Source organism: Diaporthe citri, assembly GCF_014595645.1.
Source record: "Diaporthe citri strain NFHF-8-4 chromosome Unknown scaffold_1, whole genome shotgun sequence".
Lineage (NCBI taxonomy): Eukaryota > Fungi > Ascomycota > Sordariomycetes > Diaporthales > Diaporthaceae > Diaporthe > Diaporthe citri.
Genome location: NW_025064846.1, coordinates 11,012,439 through 11,033,390, shown reverse-complemented (window position 1 = coordinate 11,033,390; position 20,952 = coordinate 11,012,439). Strand labels below are relative to the sequence as shown.

The 20,952-nt window shown below is 52.4% G+C and overlaps 5 protein-coding genes across 5 annotated transcripts; 2 read left to right on the top strand and 3 right to left on the bottom strand.

The window, feature by feature from the left end:
• Window positions 1–3,200: 3,200 nt before the first annotated feature.
• INS49_002877 (uncharacterized protein) lies at window positions 3,201–5,025 on the top strand (the record flags this gene model as incomplete). Its single annotated transcript, XM_043163678.1, has 3 exons — window positions 3,201–3,316; window positions 3,381–3,650; window positions 3,726–5,025. The coding sequence occupies 3 exons, from the start codon at window positions 3,201–3,203 to the stop codon at window positions 5,023–5,025; spliced, it is 1,686 nt and encodes a 561-aa protein (XP_043032184.1).
• Window positions 5,026–6,770: 1,745 nt separating this feature from the next.
• On the bottom strand, window positions 6,771–9,697 carry INS49_002876 (uncharacterized protein; the record flags this gene model as incomplete). Its single annotated transcript, XM_043163677.1, has 4 exons — window positions 6,771–6,808; window positions 7,377–8,634; window positions 8,778–8,948; window positions 9,002–9,697. 4 exons carry the CDS (start codon window positions 9,695–9,697, stop codon window positions 6,771–6,773), a joined length of 2,163 nt encoding a protein of 720 aa, XP_043032183.1.
• A 4,594-nt stretch (window positions 9,698–14,291) lies between these two features.
• Window positions 14,292–14,600, bottom strand: INS49_002875 (uncharacterized protein; the record flags this gene model as incomplete). Its single annotated transcript, XM_043163676.1, has 1 exon — window positions 14,292–14,600. One exon carries the CDS (start codon window positions 14,598–14,600, stop codon window positions 14,292–14,294), a length of 309 nt encoding a protein of 102 aa, XP_043032182.1.
• Window positions 14,601–15,219: 619 nt separating this feature from the next.
• Window positions 15,220–18,737, top strand: INS49_002874 (uncharacterized protein; the record flags this gene model as incomplete). Its single annotated transcript, XM_043163675.1, has 7 exons — window positions 15,220–15,365; window positions 15,455–15,639; window positions 15,704–16,081; window positions 16,439–16,603; window positions 16,656–16,752; window positions 17,833–17,890; window positions 17,976–18,737. The coding sequence occupies 7 exons, from the start codon at window positions 15,220–15,222 to the stop codon at window positions 18,735–18,737; spliced, it is 1,791 nt and encodes a 596-aa protein (XP_043032181.1).
• A 957-nt stretch (window positions 18,738–19,694) lies between these two features.
• INS49_002873 (uncharacterized protein) lies at window positions 19,695–20,584 on the bottom strand (the record flags this gene model as incomplete). Its single annotated transcript, XM_043163674.1, has 3 exons — window positions 19,695–19,874; window positions 19,921–20,109; window positions 20,168–20,584. 3 exons carry the CDS (start codon window positions 20,582–20,584, stop codon window positions 19,695–19,697), a joined length of 786 nt encoding a protein of 261 aa, XP_043032180.1.
• Window positions 20,585–20,952: the final 368 nt, after the last annotated feature.

The window sequence follows — 20,952 nt, the reverse complement described above, 5'->3', positions numbered from 1 at the left end:
TTATGCAACATCTGAGACAGTCCTCTTTGACGTTGGTGGGACTTGCCGTTTAGAGCTCCGTCGGGCATTGGTTGTTCGGTTATGAACAAATGCAGGCCTCAAGCGACAATCCCAAGTACTGAGAGGTCTTGTTGCGTCATGGCTTAGGAGCGAGCACGTTTCGATGCCAAGGACTGACTCGAGGGCAGTCGAGGGACCAACGATGCCAGCCAGCTTCTGGATCGATAAGGGTAATGAGTGTCACCCAAACGCCGGTTACGGGTCACTTCAGCCTTGCCCAGGCGTCCGTAAGCGGCAATCAGTGGCCCAGCGGTCAAAATGTATCTCGTGAAACGTGGGTAGCGGGCAGTTGGCCTGGTCGGGCTTCCAACTGGGAGGCGGTGATTGAGCCGTCCCCGAAAAATCCGAGCCTGGGACAAGCCGATATAGCTTGGCGCTCCTCTGGTAGCATCTTCCGATGCGGTCAAGGACTGGTACTCGTACCGCTGTCTAAGCAGTCTCTAGCACTCTTGGACAAGGCGTAATTCTGGCTATATCCTCCCGGCACGCTTTTGTCGTGTGCCCACTTCTGCCGACGTAGTCTTTAAAAAAAAAAAAAAAAAGGCGCCGTCAGCCATGAAAGCTCAGACGGGGAAAGGCAGTCAGTAGTCGGCCAAGCAACCTAGGAGATTGAGATGCCGATGCAGGCGTGGTGCGCTAGGCCGTTGGAGTCGAGCCAGCCGGGTGCAGAGTTCAGAAAGGATTCCCGGCATGCCCGTGCCTGTAGGCTGAAGGTGTGTGATGGCAGGATGGTAGGCCGGACGCCACGAACCTGCGAACCAAAAGGCGTGCAGGGAGCGCCTGCGGCCGAGCACATATGCATGGCCGATTCCTCTTCGAGAAGTCATTACTCATTCCACCATCACATCGAATCATGCCAGATGCACCTCTGAGGCGTCTGGCTGCAGACTCACGGGAACGTGGCACAAGTAGGGTAGGAGGAAGGAGGAGAATGCTGGAGTAGTTTCAGGTGGCTGTTCTCGTCTATGGAAGACGCATGAAGAGGTTGGATAGATCAGAGCCTCCCAGGTAGGCAGCAAGACGACCGTTAGAGAGGAGTTGAACAGATTCCGAGCACTAGTTAGTGGAAGAGCAGCCACCCGATTCTTCGAGAGGATGGCCGGCGCAGAATGTTGACCGGGCTTTGTCCTGATGCGTGTGCCGGGCGCCGTATGCAAATGTGTCTGAGCCTGGTCGAGTTTGAATCCTTCGCCCGGGGTGGAAAGACAGTAGGAAAAAGTTAAAAAGACGGCCAACCACCCAGTGTGAAAGTGCAGGGAAGAAGGCAGCGCACGTAACGAGCACACGCAACAGGTCCCCGCAATCTGTCGGGGTCCGGTACCAAGCTGTCAGGATCGAGGGGCCCCACAGAACAAGACTATGTCGAACTCTATTGACATCGATCATGACTGGAAATGGCTCACTAGACCGGGCTTCGATGTCTCCATCTTTGCGTTCTGGCCCAATTCGGTTCGAGCCTAATAAGGGTCAGGAGGCACAGCTGGTCTGCGAGAACCTTTTTTCAGTCACCCGGCGTGTCGGAATGCGCCTCAGCCGAGCAGACCAAGTACTGTAGCTACCGCACTACGCCGGGGGAGAACAGGAGTCAGTCAGATGCAAGGAGGAAACAAGCGCGCTTCTGGCTTGCAGTGATTTTACCCACTAAATATGGACGGGCGATCGTCAAGGGCCCTGGCTGCATGGCATTATGGCAGGTGATGCAGCATGACCTGTCCAATGCCACCACCGCCCGCCTGTCTTGTGGCCAGCTTGTGTGCTTGTCCAACAGCGATAGTCTTGGAGGTTAATTCGTGGCACGCACTGGGCACTGAAGACAGAAAACGGACAGACATGCAGACACAGACAGACCGACAGCCGGGCTGGAGTCTGATCCCCGTCCCGCCTGGGTCCCCTTTTGTCGACGCCAATCAGTAAGGAGTTGGTTAGACACGGCTTGGGACTAATGAGCGCTCACCGTTCATGTGCTGGAGGGGAGAGTGGGACGAGGCTTGCGTTTTGCTTGGTCGTTGTCTTGGTCCTGCTGCCAGGGCTCTGAGTGTTAGGGGAATGCCCACATCCTGCAGCACCTTCCTTACCAGATGAGCCCAGACGGACAAGACACTGGCACCGGTATTGGCTGCATACTCGGGTGTATGTGCAGTGCAGCAACGGGGAAGGCACACCTGACTGCGGGTAGCCTGCCTCGTCAACCCGCCCAATTCCAATTCAACGTCCGTCCCCCAGGCCCAGCCCCAGCCCAGCCAGCCAGCTCAAGCCCCAAACCCCGAGCTAAACCTGCAGTGGTCGAATGTCTTAGCCCTTTTCTCCTTGGCCCCATTTCCATCTTCCCATTTTCCCTCTGGCACTCCCCTGCTCCTCCCCCAATCACCTCCGCCTCCAGGCCCCGGAAGCCAATCACAGCACGCTCCCCCCAGGCGGACCACCCCTCTCCTCCCCCCATCCACCAGACAGGCTCCCACACTCCCACACCCCCAAGAGTCCATACCCATGCCCCTACCCAGAACCTAACAGACAGTGCAGCACGCTACGCCGCATCCATGCGTGCCATGCCCCCCCAGGCCCCGGGCCCCATGCCCATCGATCCTTACTGTCCTTACTGTGTGCCGCCCAGTTCCGCTCTCCTGTTCCCCAGACCATCCTCGTCCCTATTCGTCGCTTTCGCTGCTCCGTCTGCAGTCTTTAGTCTCCATTTTCCATCTCCTCCTCCATCTGACCCTACCACCCTAACCTACGTCTGCATCCGTCTGCGTCTGCGTCTGTGTCTGCGTCTCCGTCTCTCTCCGCCCAGTCCCGACTCCGACCTCTCCCAAAGTCACCAGCCTGACTCCGGCCTGTCTGCTGTCCCCACTGCGACCCTCGACCGTGACCTCGACCTTTTTGACCTCCTTCCTATCCTCCATACCCTCCCTACCCTACCTACCTACCCTACTACCCACCCGACATCATCGACCACTGCCGCCGACCACTGACTGCCTGGTCTTTCTGGCTGCCTCGCCACCTGGTCTCCGCCGCCCGTCGTCTCAAACCCCGGCAAATGGTCGACCGCAATACTCGGCGTCGACTCTTCCAGCGACTCGTCATTCCCATCTTCGACGACTTCATCGCACCCACCCTGGCTTGAAGGCCTCAACCCACCCGCCATGGCCTTTGCCATGGGCTGGCGAAAGCCAGACAATGTCGCCGGGTCGTCCGCTCCCGCCATCATGATTGGCATCTTCGTCGCCTCCGGAGGTCTGCTGTTCGGATATGATACGGGGTGAGGATCCTCGCTCCTGGAGTGAATCCCTCCCAGCCTGCTTACTGACATGGCTCATGTCTAGCACCATCAACGGCATCCTCGCCATGAGCGCTTTCAAGGAACAATTCTCGACCGGATATACCCGTAACGGGCACCCCTCCATCTCCCCGACCCAGACAGCCATCATCGTCGCCATCCTGAGCGCTGGGACCGTCGTCGGTGCCCTCCTCGCCGCACCCGTGGGTGACTATTGGGGCCGGCGCAAGTCTCTGATCGGCGCTGTCACTGCTTTCAACTTCGGCGTCATATTCCAGGTCTGCGCCCAGGCCATACCTATGCTCGTGGCCGGAAGGTATGTTGGAGTTGGCGGGACTGCGAGGCCCCGCCAACATACTTGTGTTTGTGGCAACCAGCTAATGTGAGATAGATTCTTCGCCGGCGTCGGTGTCGGAACCATATCTGTCCTTGTTCCCATCTACCAAGCCGAGATGGCTCCCAAGTGGATACGAGGAACCTTGGTCTGCTTTTATCAACTTTCCATCACCATTGGATTACTTACAGCATCCATTGTCAATATGCTCACTGCTGATATGGATGGGGCCGCTGCGTACCAGATCCCCCTCGGTCTTCAGTTCACCTGGGCAGTGGTGTTGTCGCTTGGTCTCCTCGTCCTACCCGAAACACCTCGCTTTCTCATCAAGCGAGGACTCAAAGACGCCGCTGCCGTCTCCCTCAGTCGGTTGCGACGGCTGGATCGGCTACACCCAGCGTTGCTCGAGGAGTTGGCCGAGATCGAGGCGAACCACGAATACGAATTAGCCCTGGGATCCGCTACGTACAAGGACGTCATCTTCGGAACACCGCACCTAGGACGGCGGACGCTCACCGGTTGCGGGCTTCAGATGCTACAACAGTTGACCGGCGTCAACTTCATAATGTACTACGGAACGACCTTCTTTGTCGGTGCCGGCATCCAGAACGCATTCCTCATCTCCTTGATCATCAATATCGTAAACACCATCTCCACGATTCCAGCGCTATTTGTCATCGAGACCTGGGGTCGCCGAAAGGTTCTGATATACGGTGCTGTTGCTATGGCCATCTGCCAGCTACTCATTGCCAGCTTCTCTGCAGCCGTCGGGAAATCGATGCCCACGACCGCGAACCAGATCCTCATCATCTTCGTCTGCATCGACATATTCTTCTTTGCCGCCTCATGGGGACCTGTGGCGTGGGTCATCACATCCGAAATATACCCATTAAAAGTTCGAGCCAAGTCCATATCGATATCCACAGCCTCGAACTGGCTGTTGAACTTTGGAATCTCCTACGGAAGTCCATATATGGTAGAAGAGGGCGCGGGTTATGCTGACATGGGCACCCGAGTTTTCTTCGTGTGGGGTGCGTTTTGCGCTGTCGCGGCCGTTTTCGTCTGGGCCATGGTCTACGAGACGAGCAAGATCAGCCTCGAGCAAATCGACGAGATGTACGAAAGGGTGGCGTTCGCGTGGCAAAGCGCGCACTTCGAGCCGAGCTGGAGTTTCCAGCAGATGCGCGACCTGGGCTACAGCGACAGCGGGGTGCCGGCGCAGGAGCAAGAGCTGGAGCCAACGACGACACATCAGTCAGATACGGTGTCAAGTAGCTCAGTGACGGGCGTCAACTCGTCCAACGCAGACGAGAACAAAACTGTCTCGCAAATGGGTCATGTTGACTTCAGCTACTAATAACGCAACACAGCTCTGCTTTTCATTTTCATTTACACGCCTCTGAACGCAGCGGTCGAAGGGATCATTTGATCACACAATTTATTGGGTATCAGCGTTGGAGTTTATCTGGAGGAGTTTTATGGGAGGCAGGGGTCTCTTTATTTTGGAGTATTTGAAAGGCTCAGGACAAACAGGGTCACGATATCATGTCTTGATTTTCTCAGGATGAGGCCAAGGGATACCACATTTACTTTTCAAAGCCCACTACTCGTGAGTGTAAGACATCAACAGGCCAGAGAGCAAGGAACCTCAGGCAACAACGCGCAGCCAATGCGCTCATATAGGTGCTGCGCGTCCTGGGGTGTGTATAGAAAGCGCGTGCATGGCATGTCCGCATCATTGCGAATGGAAATCAAAAAGTCTTCCGTCTATTGACCAACTGATTACCTTTATGGTTGAACGTTTACCCTCCCCACGCCTCTGAGCCTCTCCCTCCCCATCGTACGTCCGCAGCCTCGCCGGGCGTGGCGTTGCGGGCGTCAGGGGGAGAAGCCTTTTTTTTCAGCTTCGCGATTGGCGTCTGCATTCTCCTCTCGGTGAGGAAGTGCCACCGGGTTTCGGATGCGGAGGGCATGAACAGATCTAACCGGCCGAGTGTCGCATGAGAGACAGGGTTGCCTACCCTCTCTCTCTGACATCGGATGGAAAATGAATGGGCTTCTAGAACTTCTCCCGGAAAAGCCGCCTCCCCCCTTCCCGTCCCTTCCCTGCTTCCTTTGTTGCCGCCTGCTTGGGTCGTGTGGGCTGCGTGTCAGGGCGGGATGGGTGGCAGGGGTAGCCTGGTGCTGGGCCGTGGAGGGCGGCTCGGGGGGACCGTGGGCTTCGGTGAGGGAGTAAGCGTGTTGCTGACCATAAGTTTGGTTCGGTTTGGAAGCGTTGCGAAGTTTCCCACTGCTGTTGGCGGAGATCAAGTGTGATTGAATTACTTCGGTGTCTTGTTCATATTACCTGGTGGTGTGATTTGTTGAAGCGGTCTCAAGGCTTAGTTTTGACTGTGCTTAGGCCCTTTGAAGGGAAAAGGAACGGGGGGTGCCATATCTCGCAGCAACACACGACAATTCATGTTACAGTCATCTGAGATTCGCTGGAAGAGACTTTGTTGGACGTTTGTTGGACGAAGTCGCAACCTACTGTATCTAATCAAATAGTACACTGGTTACCGTACTTGTTGAATGATAGCATGTGCCCGGCCACCTAACTAGGCGGAGCCTGTTCTCGCGTAATGGCTCTTCTTCCCGCGAACACTGAGTCGAGCATATACACCCTTAATGGGATACTGGGAGTTGGGATGCAAGGAATCTATGAGCTCGGGAAGCAGGTAATTGCTCTATCATGGTACTGGCTGCTTTGGCTGCTTCGCAAGAGCACACAGACGAAATGGTTTAGAAGACCCCTAAGAAGCTGGCCTCTCCTTTGCATAGACAGGCCATCATCTTTTCAGCACAAAGTTGACCCCAAAAGAATTTCAGAGACTTGTCTTGGAACAAGAATAACTCGATCTGCATGACCACGTCGCTGCCACAAATGCCCCTGTTCAGGCTCTCAATGCGATAACCCTGGAATGTGAGTTTCTACGGAGAAGCGCCCACGAGACGATCTTTCGCTAGTCTTCGTACCACATATATCCAGAGTCTCTATTTGGTTCGTTCACACAAATCCTGACATGTCTGATAGGCACGCTTTCAATAGATGTCTAAATACAACTAGCTCGTGTAGCTATACAGGAGGAGGAAAGGGTGATCTGTTTTTGGATAATGAAATTGTAAGAAGTCCGATCAATACTGTTAAGAGGGTATGAAGAAATTTGTGCGGCGTATTCAAGGGTGAGGGTGTGCTTGCACATTCCCAATAGACATGACAAGTTGATTCCTAGACTTCAATTAGCCTGTGACCCTTGCACAGTTGCGACCACAGTCTCAAGGTCGATTATCTCATCATCGGAATCTTCACCGGCAACATATGAGCCTCTCTCTGACCCTTTCTCTAATTCTGACACTTCCGGCGAGGTATGAACGATTTCCTCGCTCCCACGTTGTCCCATGGCGTGCGCAGGATGAAGGACGGCTTTGGAGCGGAAGCATTTGAAACATAAGTCGTAGCTGTGCTTGCAGGTCTCACAAGTGAAATATATGCCACGAATTGACTGTGCGACGTTAGGGACAGGTCTGAGGTACACCATGAGGCTTTCCAGAGAAAGCATGGCGTGGGGGGGGGGTGGTTTGACAGTAGAATTGGATGTCTTACAATCAGGCAGCAGTCGCACCATCCGTTACCCTCTGGCGGTTTCCCAACTCTCTGCGGCCCTTGACTCGTCCCCTTGTCTAATTCGACACGGGTCCTCAAAAAGTCAACGATAGTCTCCGCACCGTGATATTTGGCTATCTCCACAGCAGTCCAGCCGCCTCTGATGGGCTCGTAGTTAGGATCAATGCCATCAACACGCACCATGGCATCAGCTCCCTTGCTGATCAGCCAAGAGACAGCTTCGAGAAACTTTGATTCGGGGTAGGATTCCTCGATGAAGGAGGAGGCTCTTGCCGCCCATAGGAGCGGTGTCCAGCCTTCGTTATCTTGGATGTCAATACCCACCCCGACAGATTTTGATCGCTCCAGCACGTATTCTAACAAAGCCACGTCCCCACTGAGGCAGGCATAATGTAGAGGTACGCGTCCAACGTAATCCCTAGCAGCGAAGTCCTCCTCAGCAGGTTCGAGCTGCTTCGGGATCTCAACGTTGTTGTAACAGGCCAGGTGGATTAATCTTCTCCCCGCAAAATCAACATCGTCTTTCGATGCGCCATGTCTTTCTAGCAGCAATTTTACCAGGTCCCCGGAGCCTTTTAAGCATGCAGCGAAGATCGGAAGGTAAATAAAGCAGGCGGGCCGATCAAGTCGTGCGCCTCTTTGCAGCAACAGTTGAACCACGGCGTCGTTCCTCCTGACGATTGCTTCCGTGATTGGAGTCCCCACCTCGGTGGCCATGTCAATGTCAGCACCGTGTTCCAGGAGAACTTTGACAGCCCTGACATTGCCTTCATGGCACGCGAATTGCAACACCGAGCCCTCGTTCCTCCGTGGAAGGTTCACCTTCGACCTGACGACTTCGATTGTCATCAGGTACTCCAATACATCCCAGTTCTCGGCTGAGATAGCCCACATCAGGGGCGACCATCCGTCGTTGTCCTCTACGTCGAGCTGTGCTCCTAAGCGGAGGACTCTCTTGATAGAGCCAACCGTGGTGTCCTTGTTAATCATGGTCAGAACCGTGTCCCCATCCATGTTCCTATTACTCAGGTCTGGCCCATATTCCAGCACTGTGCGCACAGCTTCCTCTGAGTTCAGCATGGCTAGCATCACGAGAGATGTGTTGTCGCTGTTGGTCATGTTCACGTCGACGCCGGCTTCCAGCAGTGTAGACAAACGCTCCTCGCTGTTCGAGTCCCAGTCTTTGAGGTTCAGTAGTTCGGCTTTGACTGAAGGATGTGATATATCTGCCCTTGAGGCCTTGCCGTGGCTGATTAGCAGATTCATTGTGGCCAAGTGGTTATACTTAATGGCCAAGGCAAGCTGCGCTCGCGATGTTAGCACAAATTTCATGTGAAGAAAGAGAGACAAGGACTACGCGTTGGGCGATTCCTCCATGATGGTATCACAGTCGCCATGAACTGTAGAAATCAAGGCGTGTAGGGAAGAGGAGATTAAATACTTACTGGAATCGCCGATGATGCATTTGTTTTGCTCGCATCCGCACCAGATTCAAGCAGAATGCTGACTATGTCTGGGTACTCAGTGGCGACATGCAGTGGGGTGTTTCCAGCTGGACCCCCGCCTAAGTCCAAACCAGCGCCATGGGCACATAAAAGGCGCACAATTTCGATATGCTGATAGCATGGTTAGCCGAGGTCTTTGATGTGGTGTGTTATGGTTGAATTACCCCTTCACCCGCTGCCAACAACAGCGCAGTCCAGTCACGCTCATCAACGGCGTTGGGATCTGCGCCATTGTCTAGCAAAGCCCGCACAATTTCAGCATGTCCATGCCAGGCCGCAAACCCTAGTGATTGGCGCACCAAGTTCTCTTTCTTCCAGGCCTTATTGACATCGGCGCCGCTCCTGATGAGCAAAGTGGCGATGTCCAAGTTTCCATCAGCGGCAGCAATCATAAGTGGTGGCCGCATGGAATCATGATGTGCGAAATTGGGATCAGCTTTGAATTCGAGTAGGAGCTTGCACAAGTCCAGCCGCTCGTTCAATGCGGCAAGTCCCAGGGCGCTGAGATCCTCGTCGTAGCAGTCGGGACTGACTCCTCGCCGTAGCAGAGCTTCTGTGGTCTTATAGCTGCCCTGTCTGACTGCCGCAAGTAGAAAGTTTGGCTTGTAAGAGTTCAGGTCCTCGTGCGCAGGTAGAGTTTTGAGGATCAGTTCGGCGGCACCGAAGCAACCCACATCGCATGCGACAAGAAGTGGTGCTGTCCCGTTATCATCCCTAGTTTCAACAGACGCCCCGTTTTCTAACAGGAGCTTCACAACCTCAGCGCTTCCGCCTCCGGCTTCGATATGCATAGGCAATGTGTTCCTGGGACCCGACCGCCCTTCCGGATCGGCACCTTGCTGCAACAGCATTTCCACCATTCTTGGAAGTCCTCTCCCACAAGCTACGGATAGAGCCGATACCCCACTCCAGTCGAATTTTGCATCAGGGTTTGCGCCGAGCCTTAGCAATGTGTGGGCTATGTCGTCTGCTCCGAGTCTACATGCGCCGAAAAGGACTGATGAGAGCCAGCGGAATGGAATGTCGGAAAGATTCTCGCTCTCAGTACGCGCTGACTTTTCTCCGACCCGCCCTTGTTCAGTCGTATTTGAGGCACTTTTCTCGACAGCCCGATCAGTTGCGTTTTCAAGAGCATGGCTCTGCCGGAGGGTACTCCACGCTGGAACCGAACGACGCGGCTTTGGAATGTGCCTGACCATTTCTCGGAAAATTGGGATATCGCCCCCGCTTGAGGCCTCTAGTACTGCTTCTTGGAGGAAGCCGTCTTCAAAGGCCAGGGAACGGGGCGCCCTCTCAAGAAGCATTCGCAACACAGATGGCTCTCCGGCCTTGATGCTCTCTAGTATAACTCTTTCCCAACCTTGGATTTCACCGCTACTTGCAGCGTGGTCCATAAAGTGCTTGGTAACTTTCTCCAGACCGAAATGGGCGGCAACATAGAGAGGAGCTCGACTTTCGGGCAAAGGCTTGATCCATTGCGAGCTCAGCGATGTATATGCGTTCAACCAAAGCTCAACGAGTCTTTGGTCGTTGAAAACATCCATGGCGAGTCTGTCAGACCTGGGACTTGGCGCAAGTTTGTAATGCATGACCCAGTGTTCAATCGAGTACGGGAGCAGTGAAGACAAGGAGTCCACTTCGAGGAGATCTCGCAAGTGCGCCAAAGAAATCTCGAGGATGATCATATGTCCGTCTCTTTCGCTTCCCCTCAAATACCAAGGCCTTTTTGATGCTATGTCAGGACTGGTGTCCTCACATGTGAGCCACAGTTGCAAATCCGGATGAGTCAAGTGTATTTCATCGTTTTTGACGCAAACAAGTCCCTGTAGCGATTGTAGGATATTCGTAACCTCATGATGCGTAGACGAGTGACCCTTTGTTAGCCACTGCGGCTTGTAAGAAGCATCGTCGAGTCGGGCACACAATTGCGACAATGTATAGAACTCGTGCACCCTAAGTCGTCTGAGGGATGTGAGAACAAATGTAAACACTCGTTGAGCCCAATTGCGGCTCCTTATAGGTATCTCGCCCAGCAACTGTTCAAAGATTTGTTCCCTGGTGGGTCCGATGGAGGACAGTGACCTCTCTCCTGGCCGGTCCCCGACTGCTTTGTTTTCAATTAACTTGCAGAGAAGCTTGCAGAGATCTTGATCATGTCCGCACAAATCAGTTAGACGAGTGATCTCCGCAGCTGCCAGCGGCTCGGCAAGTTCGGGGCACTTGGGCAATAACCTCGACATTTGAGCGTCTGCTCGTACAGGAGATTTGGTTGAGCGGGCGTGGCCAATGGTTGTGACCACTTCTCCAGGCAGTTTCGATAACGCTTCGGCAGTCTTTGCGCCGAGGGTCGTGTCTTTGGATGTGACAATAAGCATCTTCATGCACCCTGCACGGCCATCAACGGTTTCCATTGTACCCCGAACTTCAGAAAGGAACCACAGTGCGTCTGATTCACAACACTCATCAAAGCATCCCAGAACATACGGCGCATCAGAAATGGTGCGATCCTCTCTTAATTGTTGCCAACATCGATAAAGTTCGTCTCTGTCCCAGGGAGGAGTCGCGGCGAAGCGGCAGATTGCGACGTCATTTCCGTAAGAAGTCGTTGGATTCTGACAGAATTTAGCAAAGAAGGAAGCAAACATGGGGCCAAGAGTGTTGAACCGGCTGTCGTGTGAGTCGAAAGCGAAGTATGAAAGGAACTGTCGATTGCCCTTCTCTCGCTCTAGATAGTTGCGACATTGTTCTGAAATCAATCGTGCGTCAGAATCGCATTGGATATGCACAATTCTACTGGTTTTGGACTTCGCGAGGTCTCTGAGATGCCCGTGGCTGTCTACAAACATCTCAGAATCCACTGACGGATGAATGGGCGGAGTTTGCTCCAGCACTCGTTCCGTCGCTGTCAGAACGTGATCGGACATCCTCTCACCTGTTTTCTCAATTAGATTAGAAGAGAGAATCGGAGCAGAGAGAAGAGGGGCCGATAGAAAGGCGGAGACCTACGAAACCAACGGCCACCTGGTGGGCCAGCAAGTGGGAAACTCCTGGAGCCACTGTCGACAGTGAGAGCAACATGAGTGCTCTCCCTGGCCAGTACATACTCGCCATCAATTCCCAAAGTAGCTGTGCAACGGTCGAAAACATGATGTGAGGGCTCGGGGTGTTCCGAATATATATTGGAAGTAATTGCTCGAGTCAGCATTTTCGTGTGAACGAAGGAACCGTTGATGCCGATAATGGCTTCACTCAGACACTCGACAAGCCGCGCATTGTAATCATGTCGCTTCACTGACGTCTGAAGGAACAACAATCGAAATATCTGCTCCTCGAGGTCGTTTATGCTGAGAGCTCGGTGGGGATAGCCAAAGAAGACCTGTTGCAGTTAGAGGCTGGCTGGTTGCGTAGACACGGGGGACCACAATTGTTCCTAGTGCACCACTTACCAGTACACGAGTTGCCGTTAGAATATCTGAGAACCTTTCCTTGTCATAGCTGGCAAGAACCAGTGCCTGGAGCTATCAGAAACGCTACGACTTTACTGCGAGTCAAGCCTGCCTTCGTGGATTCTTACCATCTTGACGATCAAACCGCCGATGTCGTGCGAAACAAAAACTAGTGGACGCCTCGAAGACTTTCCATTCAAAAGTCAGTTGTCGGCCTCGCAGATTGAAAACGGAAATACTGACCTTGACACTCTCGTCTCGTAGTACTAGAAGTTGTTCAAGCAAGGTCTCTGCTTCCCTTTGAATGCCTCGTGACGTGAAGCAGCTTCCAGTGCTTTCCATTCCATCGTACCCGTGCATAATCACCCTTGCCACCTTAGGTCTGGCGGTGAAAGCATAACGGAGCCAAATTCGTTGCTCGTCATCTGAAGTTCCCCAAGACTTCCTACTGTGGCCATGGAGACCATGTATGGCAACAACGCTTGGATCATGAATGCAGAAATTAGCCATCAGTGATACAGAAGATATGGCTGTCTGAACGAGTCTACCTACTCCGCTCCGATACCATCATTCTGAACGGGGCAAGCGACTGAGATGCCTATTTTATGACGGTCCAAGTCTTCGGTATTTTTGTCGGATGCAACTTTATGAGAGGTCAAGATAGGATCAGGCTCATCACGATTCTGCGGCACGTGATCTTCTCTACCTTGCGTCGTTCGTTCTGGCTCAGTATCCCGGGGACTCTGTGTTTCGGTGACCGCAGAATGATCAGGCTCTTCCACTCCGACCTGTATCTCTGCACTGGCCATGCTTTTCCGTCAGTCGTACAATGCGCAAGATCTTTTTGTGTTTGAACTCGATGGATGACCCTATCTGTCCAAGGACTCTCGAGGATTCGTGCCGTTTGGAATCGATTCAGGTCATTTCGCGGTGGCAGGTCCGGCACGAATCCAGGTGGAGGTCGAAAATACTCTGGCGTAATCCTCCCCGCCACTGTTCAGTGACTTGGCAGGACCACGTCAGCGGTTACCAGGTACCGTTTTGGTATCAAGTACATAAGTTCGGCGCTTACAAACCTACCGCGTGTGACAACTTGAGCATTTGGGTACTATTCGAGATCATTTTCTGGATGTCTCCTGCAGGGATGTTTTTTTTTTTTTTTTTTTTTTTTTTTTTGTGTCGCCAGACAGTTTGGGAATGATATAGGCATCTGCAGTGGGCCTGTTTTCGAGGATATCATTAAATTGTACCCGGTCTGTGAGGAGAAAAATCACTTGGCTAAGTTTGACCACATCCGGCACCTCTTTCCATACATGGGAAGGTCAAAGGAGACGTCAAATCCATGGGATGACATGGTGTTTTTCCATTCATTCTGCTTATTTCGGCGTGCTTTGCACACTGCCACTAGCTGCAAATGGTGCCTCCACGGCCATCCTCACCTCACACAAAGAATACATGTCAACACTACCCAGACTTCGCGCCCCATAAATGCGGCCCTTCTTGGGCTTTTTCCCTTCGGCATTTGGATCAAACAAAATCGGGTCATCCAATGGAATGCTGCGAAAACTGTCTTGCAATCTAGTTCGAAGGTTGCATGTCGTTTTAACGTTGACTTTGGCCTTGAACGGCTCACAGTTCTTTCGTCGAAGTAGAATGGCAACCTTCGCAGAGTCGGGGACGCCATTTTTGCGGTGTGAATTCTCCTGTAGATTCCATGCGGCCACCGTGTAATCGCCTTTGTTCTTACCGGTACCTAGGTTCATAGACCCAGCAATGATCGTAGCATCACTGACGTCGCGAGTTCTTGCCCTTTCCAACTTTGCCGTTAGGCTCGTTCCTATTATTGGCACACCCGGAACGCTGAGATTCAGCTCTGTTCCTTTCGTGACCGACTCTTGATCCTTGGTCGGCACAACTGTAAAGCGACCGTCAGGGGTGATTGCGTCGATGACAGGCGCTTGGCCGTTCGTGCGCGATGGAAAGAACTCGAAGCTGACGGTAGCACGAATTACACGGCTGGAGCTCTTTTGGGATCAAAGCGGAAGCGGAACACCATCAAGGTTGCTCCGCCGGTATCGTCATCGTCATCGTATTTGCCGTGTCTGACTTCGAGGAGTTGCAACTGGACGTGAATGTTTCGTCCTGTTCTTTCAACGACATTCTTCCGCTCAAAGTCGAAATTGGAAGCATTCTCCGTTCTGAATGTGCTGTCTTCACCGTTGATTACCTCGTCCAGGAATGCGGCTACCTCAAAGAGCGGCTCTTCTTTATCCTCGCCGATGGTAGTGTGAAATTGTGAGATAGAATTTTCAGTCATCGACTCCGGAAATGCTCTTCGATATTAGGTGAGGTTGGGAGGGAACGAAATAGCAATGCCTAATAGTAATAATAAAGGCCATTTCATACTATTATAAAGGCACCATCATGAAGTACTGGTACACCTGTCATACTGCATGCCGTAATCTGACAATTGTCTTGGCCTTGGCTTGATTTGGGGGTGGCCCAGCAACGGCATAACCTCGTTGTACTGCATAAGACTATTGTTTCAATTCCCACAGATGTAACATTATTTTGAATAAGGCTTCCAATAGCACGCAAGTTTGGGCGACCGATGAAGTACGATTTGTCATGATCAACCGGAGTTGTACCAATTTCGCCATCAGGCTCGCAGACTGCAGCAAAACAACCTCCGCCGGCTTCTGAGTTGCACTGCCAGTAGTCCGTGATGAGAACACAACGGATACTAATGTTCTGTCCACCTTCAGATGCAACACTCCGTCTCGAACAGTAGGCCGACGAGTGGAAGTCTTAGTTTCAAACCAAATTAGCACTTCACTGCACCTCGGCCACCGCTTACACGGGCAAGGCATCAGTTCCCGATCATTCGGAGGTGTCTATTCGTGAATGCTTGGGCGTTTTGACGACTCGAAGAAAACATGAATCCTGACCAGATTGACATTGACTCAGACTCAGACGATGAGCTTGACCTCCGAGTCCATAGCACCAGCGTCGCTCAGCAAGACACAGCACTACTCCAATTTGATGAAGACTTCTTGGCCGCCAAAGAGAGAAACAACGACAAGTTAGTGCGAGCAAGGATGTTCCGACCGAGAATGGCAGCGGGGAACCGAACGACGAAGCAAAGAAAAACAGGGCCTCTGACTATGGCAGATTTGCCATCGAGCGCCGGGCCAACTGGAATTCCACGACATTTGAAGGTCGGAACTTTCTGCACTATCTGGCATATAAAGACTCTCGTCGCGATCCCGCTCCGAAATGGCTGATACAATCGGCAATCCTGTCGCGGCCAGAGCTGATGTGTGAGATGGATAGTAAGAAACGTACGCCGCTGACAGGTAGGTAACATTGAGACGGCCTCAACAAATATGCGTATGCAATAGCGCTAATTACCCTGTCTAGCGGCCATTGTGGAAAGGAATATATTGTTCTGCCACAGCGCCGTCATTCTTCTTAATGTTGATCGATCAAAGAGCTTCTGGGGACATCTAGGAACCGAATGCGAAGCCCACGATCACGGGCACGATCGAGAAATCACTTGCCTGCACGCTGCTCTCACCACCAACTTTTATTACGGCAAGTTCGATCGGAAGAGATTCATCTCAAGGATGATCAGCCTTGTACCCGACGAGATGTTCACTGTCGTGGACTCTAAGGGGCGCACGCCACTGCACCTAGCAGTACAATACGAGAACTGCTCAGCGTCTCAAGTTGATATCGTTGAACAGTTGCTCTACAGAGGGCCTAAAGCTCTGAACATAGAAATTGAGACACCAGCAGGTAAACTTTCTATTTACCAATTCCACGAAGAATCACGGAGGAACGGACAGGCGAAGTACGAAGCAAGAAACACCAGCATCCGAGGAGATCAGGACCGACGACGACACCAAATGAAACCAGGTTCGGATGCTCAAAAGCCAGAGTCGAAGGAAACGGACACTTGGGGCTCACGCCAGTACATGGATCCACCACCACGTCCCTTACCAAAGGATAGACCTGAAGCAAACACGTCTTTGAGCAGGAGGAGCTCTGGGCTGCTGTCAAGCTATGAGAAAAACGATATCACACGAGTCTCTCCAGATGTCGATATAAAATTGGCGAACCCATCTCAGCCAGGACAATTGCCAAAGGGCACAGCTCAAATGGCTGCTAGCATCGAAACAAGGGAGGCCGAGAAGAAGGAGGAACAGGAGCGTGTTGATGCCGCGAGAGAAATCTCGGAGAAACTCAAACTGCTCTGCCTACGGACGAGGAAACCAGATCAGGTATCGAGAATACTACGAGTCCCAGGCTATAAAAGAGGTCCGTGCCGTCTTGAAATATATCACATGACTAGTCTCTGATGTGCTCACAGATAAGGTGTTATGGTTTGACTTTGGGCCACCCAAAAAGCTCAGCGAGTCTGAGTTCTACAAGACTTTCAATCACCTAGAATTCGAGTCTATCTTACAGTACGTCGCATTCCCTCATGTTGACCTTGAGGCGGATGAAGGCAACTCCACTTCAGAGAGTCGAGGCCGGGTCAGGAGAAACCCAATGGTCGTCTTATTCGAATGGCTTCGAAAAGAGGAACGTGGCGTGAAGCGTATTATCAAAGTCATTGTCGATGACTTAGACAAACCTTCACATACGGATGAAGCTATTGAGCAAGCCTTGACAGGTTTTGTAAGCCAATGATAACCCTTGAAATATGAGCAGCCGTCTATGATCTGACAAATCATCAAGAATGTTGAGATACTGGACTGGAGGAGGCCTGATATATGTCCTCTGTCGCTCCAAAAGATTGGCCAATCCCTGCGGGAGATCAACCTGTACTGGAGCGGAAGGAATTCTGTTTTGAGGTCGTGGTCAGAGGCTGAAGGCCTCCCCATGCTCCCAGCCCTTGAGATTGTCAACATCATCGAGACCGGCGTGAGTTACTCTCGTATTTGAAGCCTCCGAGTGTGCTACTGAAATTACCATTTGCAAGGGAATGGAGTCGGAAGAGAGAACCATTCGAAACTTAGCAGAGTTCAAGAAAAGGGTGTACGACAGATGGCCAGTTGGGAAGCGTAAACCAATGATCTATCCACCCGACGGCAGGCGTCTCAGACACAAGCTTCAACGAGGAGATATCCAACAGGCGGAGACGACAAGTGACGCCTGGCAGGACCGTACAGTTGACCCCCACCGGTGGATGGAGTGCATGAAGAGGTTCAGCGAAGAGTTCAGACAGATAACAGAGCTCCGCAAGATGCGAAAGCATGGCCATTTCTCAAGTCATGGACCCGTAGTGGTAGCCCTTATTGACGACGGTACGAGATTCCTCACCCCATCAATATTACAAGCTGTCTGAATGTGTTTACCGTATCTAGGAACAGACATTGCCCATGCAGACTTGAGCTTCCAGAAGGAGTTTAATGGTTATAGCTTCCACCAATATCAGGAAGGCTCGATGTGGCGAGTCTCTCCTTGGTGGCACTCCTCAAGCGGGTAAATTATGTCAACTCGACTACTTATTCGGATAGACGAAAGACTGACATCGAATCCAGGCACGGAACACTCATGGCTCGTCTCATTGCTGGCATCTGCCCAAGTGCGATCATACATGTAATCAAGCTACACACGGTACATAAAACCCATAATTTCTCCTGTCTGCCATGATCACCGACAATAACCCTCATTTGATCCATAGTATGAGGCGCGGGGTACCAAAAAGCTGCAAATCGACCCGGACAGCGCCGTGAAAGCTATTCAGTACGCCACCGAGCTGAAAGCGGATATCATCTCCATGTCCTGGACAATCAAGCCTCCCACGGAGCCAGCGAAGTTGGATTTCGACAACGCAATACACTCGGCCCTCAACGGCATGAACCGCACCTCGATGTTCTGCGCAGCCTCAGACCAGGGCAAATTTGCGGATCGCACATACCCTCATCGCAGTAATCCCAGCAGCTTCCGCATCGGTGCAGCTGCAGCGACGGGCAAAATCAGCGACACAGTGGGAGATGCTGGCGACTTGAGCTTCATTTTCCCGGGGCACGAGGTTGTGGTCGACAACTGGTACGACGACGTGAAGGACACAACCTTGAAAAGGTTTGAAGCACACAGCGGCTCGTCAGTAGCGACAGCCCTAGCAGCGGGACTTGCTGCGCTGATAATGGAGTGTGTCCGGCTCGGCGTGGCTCACACGAACGAGACCCCCGGCAAGCAGCAAGATGCGACTGTTGCGATCAGGGCGGACGACTTGGTCAGCATCAAGGACAGGGACACGATGAAGTCGGCGCTGTTGTCTATTGGAACAGACATCAACACCAGGAATCTGTACTTGGAGGTCTGGAGGCTTTTTGAAGATAAGGCTAAGAAATTGAAGGAAGCTAGACTTAATTGCGGCCCGGAAGGACAATTGGAGATCATTGCGGGTCTGGCACGCAACTTTCTCCGGAAAAGGGCTTGAAATTTCCATGCGATGCTGGTGGTACTCTGCCATGCAACATCAAACACAGCATTTGAGGCATTTCTGGATAATTTTATTGATTTAAAACATTGTCTATCGTTAAAGAACAGCTCGTCAGTCTACAAATCTTGAATTTTGCAGACACACTTGTTGACTGATGGAGCAAAAGAAACAGATCTTGTGGAGCGGCTGAGGATGAGGTCAGGTCAGACAGTAGTACAGACACGGCCCATAGGAGGGCATCTCACAGGAGGCTACCCCAGAGGAAGACAAGCAAAAATATCTTTGGAGGAATGTTGAGCATCATAAAAATGAGTGACAAAAGTGATGTCCAAGGGAAGCCAATTGGAGTGATACTAGCGATGAAGCCCAGTCCGAAGACTGGCCTCATCTGTGCAATCGAAGTTTCCAATTGAGGTCCCTTGAAACATCGGGGGCTTGAACCCGTGGCCTCGGGCACCTAATTGAATTAGGAATGATCGAAAGCGTGATACCACTCGTCCACAGATAACAAGCAAGTTCGAAATCAGATGGGAAACCATGCCTTAAGTGGCAGGGACGAGCTGGGTGAATGCCAGCTGGCGACGTGGGGCGAGAGTCAGCTTAATTACTGCAAGTACACATTGAGTAAAAACTCACTGTTGCAAGGCGTATGCTCAGGGTTGTCTGAGGTGTTCTTGTTCCTTCGAAACCCAGGTTCAGACACATGTTCTGCTTCGTTAATGCCCTTTTCGAGCACTCTTTCGGGCGTCCAACCAACGCTGTTCTATTTTCCTGTCGTGGACTACGTCTCTACGTTCTTAATTTATGCATGGAAGCATATAAAGGGCGATGAACCAAGATCCAAGGCGTTGTATGACCAAGTTTTCCTCACCCGAATCACGAGATGACTGCGTAGTCCCTCCAGTGATACTTTACAGTGATTATCATGTCATTTTGAAGGCGGACTACTGAGCCTTAGAACTGTCCCAAAGCATCTACGAAGAATCCCGCCAGGCGATACTCTCGCTCCTCGTCATCGTCATCGCTGAAAACATCTCCGCCCTTGGCCCAGGGGGACCCAGCCCTCTCAGCCGCCTCCAAGAACATGGAAATGTGCCGAACCAGCAGTCCAGGTGGCTCTCCGTCATTCTTCGGCTGGTGAATCTCCGCCCACCGGGCCTCCGTCAGGGCAGAAAAGAACTTGGTGAACTGGTGCTGGGACAACTTGTGCGGCCCACTTCTTGATGCTATCCACCCACAGCTTTCCCAGGAAGCGCTTCCAAATGTCACTGCCACCTTCCTCCGTGATGTCCTCGTGTCTTGTCAGACCCTGCAAGTATCCACCCTCGATCATCTCGGCCGCCTGGTGAAAGACGGGGCTGACAACACCCTGCGCATGGCGCTTGTGGATGATTCCCATGTCTGCGTGAAGCGCCCGGGCAGGCAACCTTATTCTCAGCCTTCCATTTGCCTATGATCGGACGGTTTCCCTCCTTCTCGCCTGGGAATCGAAGGCCGCTCCTGGGAATAGCGTCGTGGAGCCTGAAGGGGCGGTCTTTATTCTCAGCCAGGCAAACGGTATTCGCGGCTGCTGGGGTCTGGGTGTTGGTGACGAGGGACTCCTCATCAACGCGGTCGGCCAGGGCTTTCTTGAAGGAATCTTGCTTGACTTGGTCGGTGGGGGCGTTCTCGGAGGGGTCTTTCTTGGGGCGGAAGGCGAGGGTTTTGAGGAACGCGAGCGGTTTCTTCTTGACTTGCTGGGCACCAGGCTTCTCCTGCTTCTCGATTCTGCCAGCGAGGGTCCTTCTTCTCGCCAGAGGCTTGAACTTCGCCTGGGAAGTCACGCTCATCTGGTACGGGGCCATGTTGCTGCATTAAAGGATGGTAAGCACGGCGACGATGAAGGTTGAGGGGACTAGAGGGGTCGCGTCAAACGGAAACACTTAAAAGTGAAGGGTTCGACTAATTAGAATCCAGTGAAGCTGCGCGGCTGAATAGGGGTCACTCTGGAGGGTCGATGAGGACGTGAAGCGTTGGTCGCAAGGCGAGATAGCAGAAGAGAGGAGTGTTGCGAGACGAGTGTCCCCGACCAGCCAAAAACAAGTGATGGAGGTAAGGCGTGGGCAGTGAATGGGTTGACCTCAAACCATGCGAAGTGGGTGCGTCCTGCTTGTGTAAATGCGAGCTCTGACCTAGCTCTGGCTCGCCTTCACCCTGTCGTTCGTCTTAACAT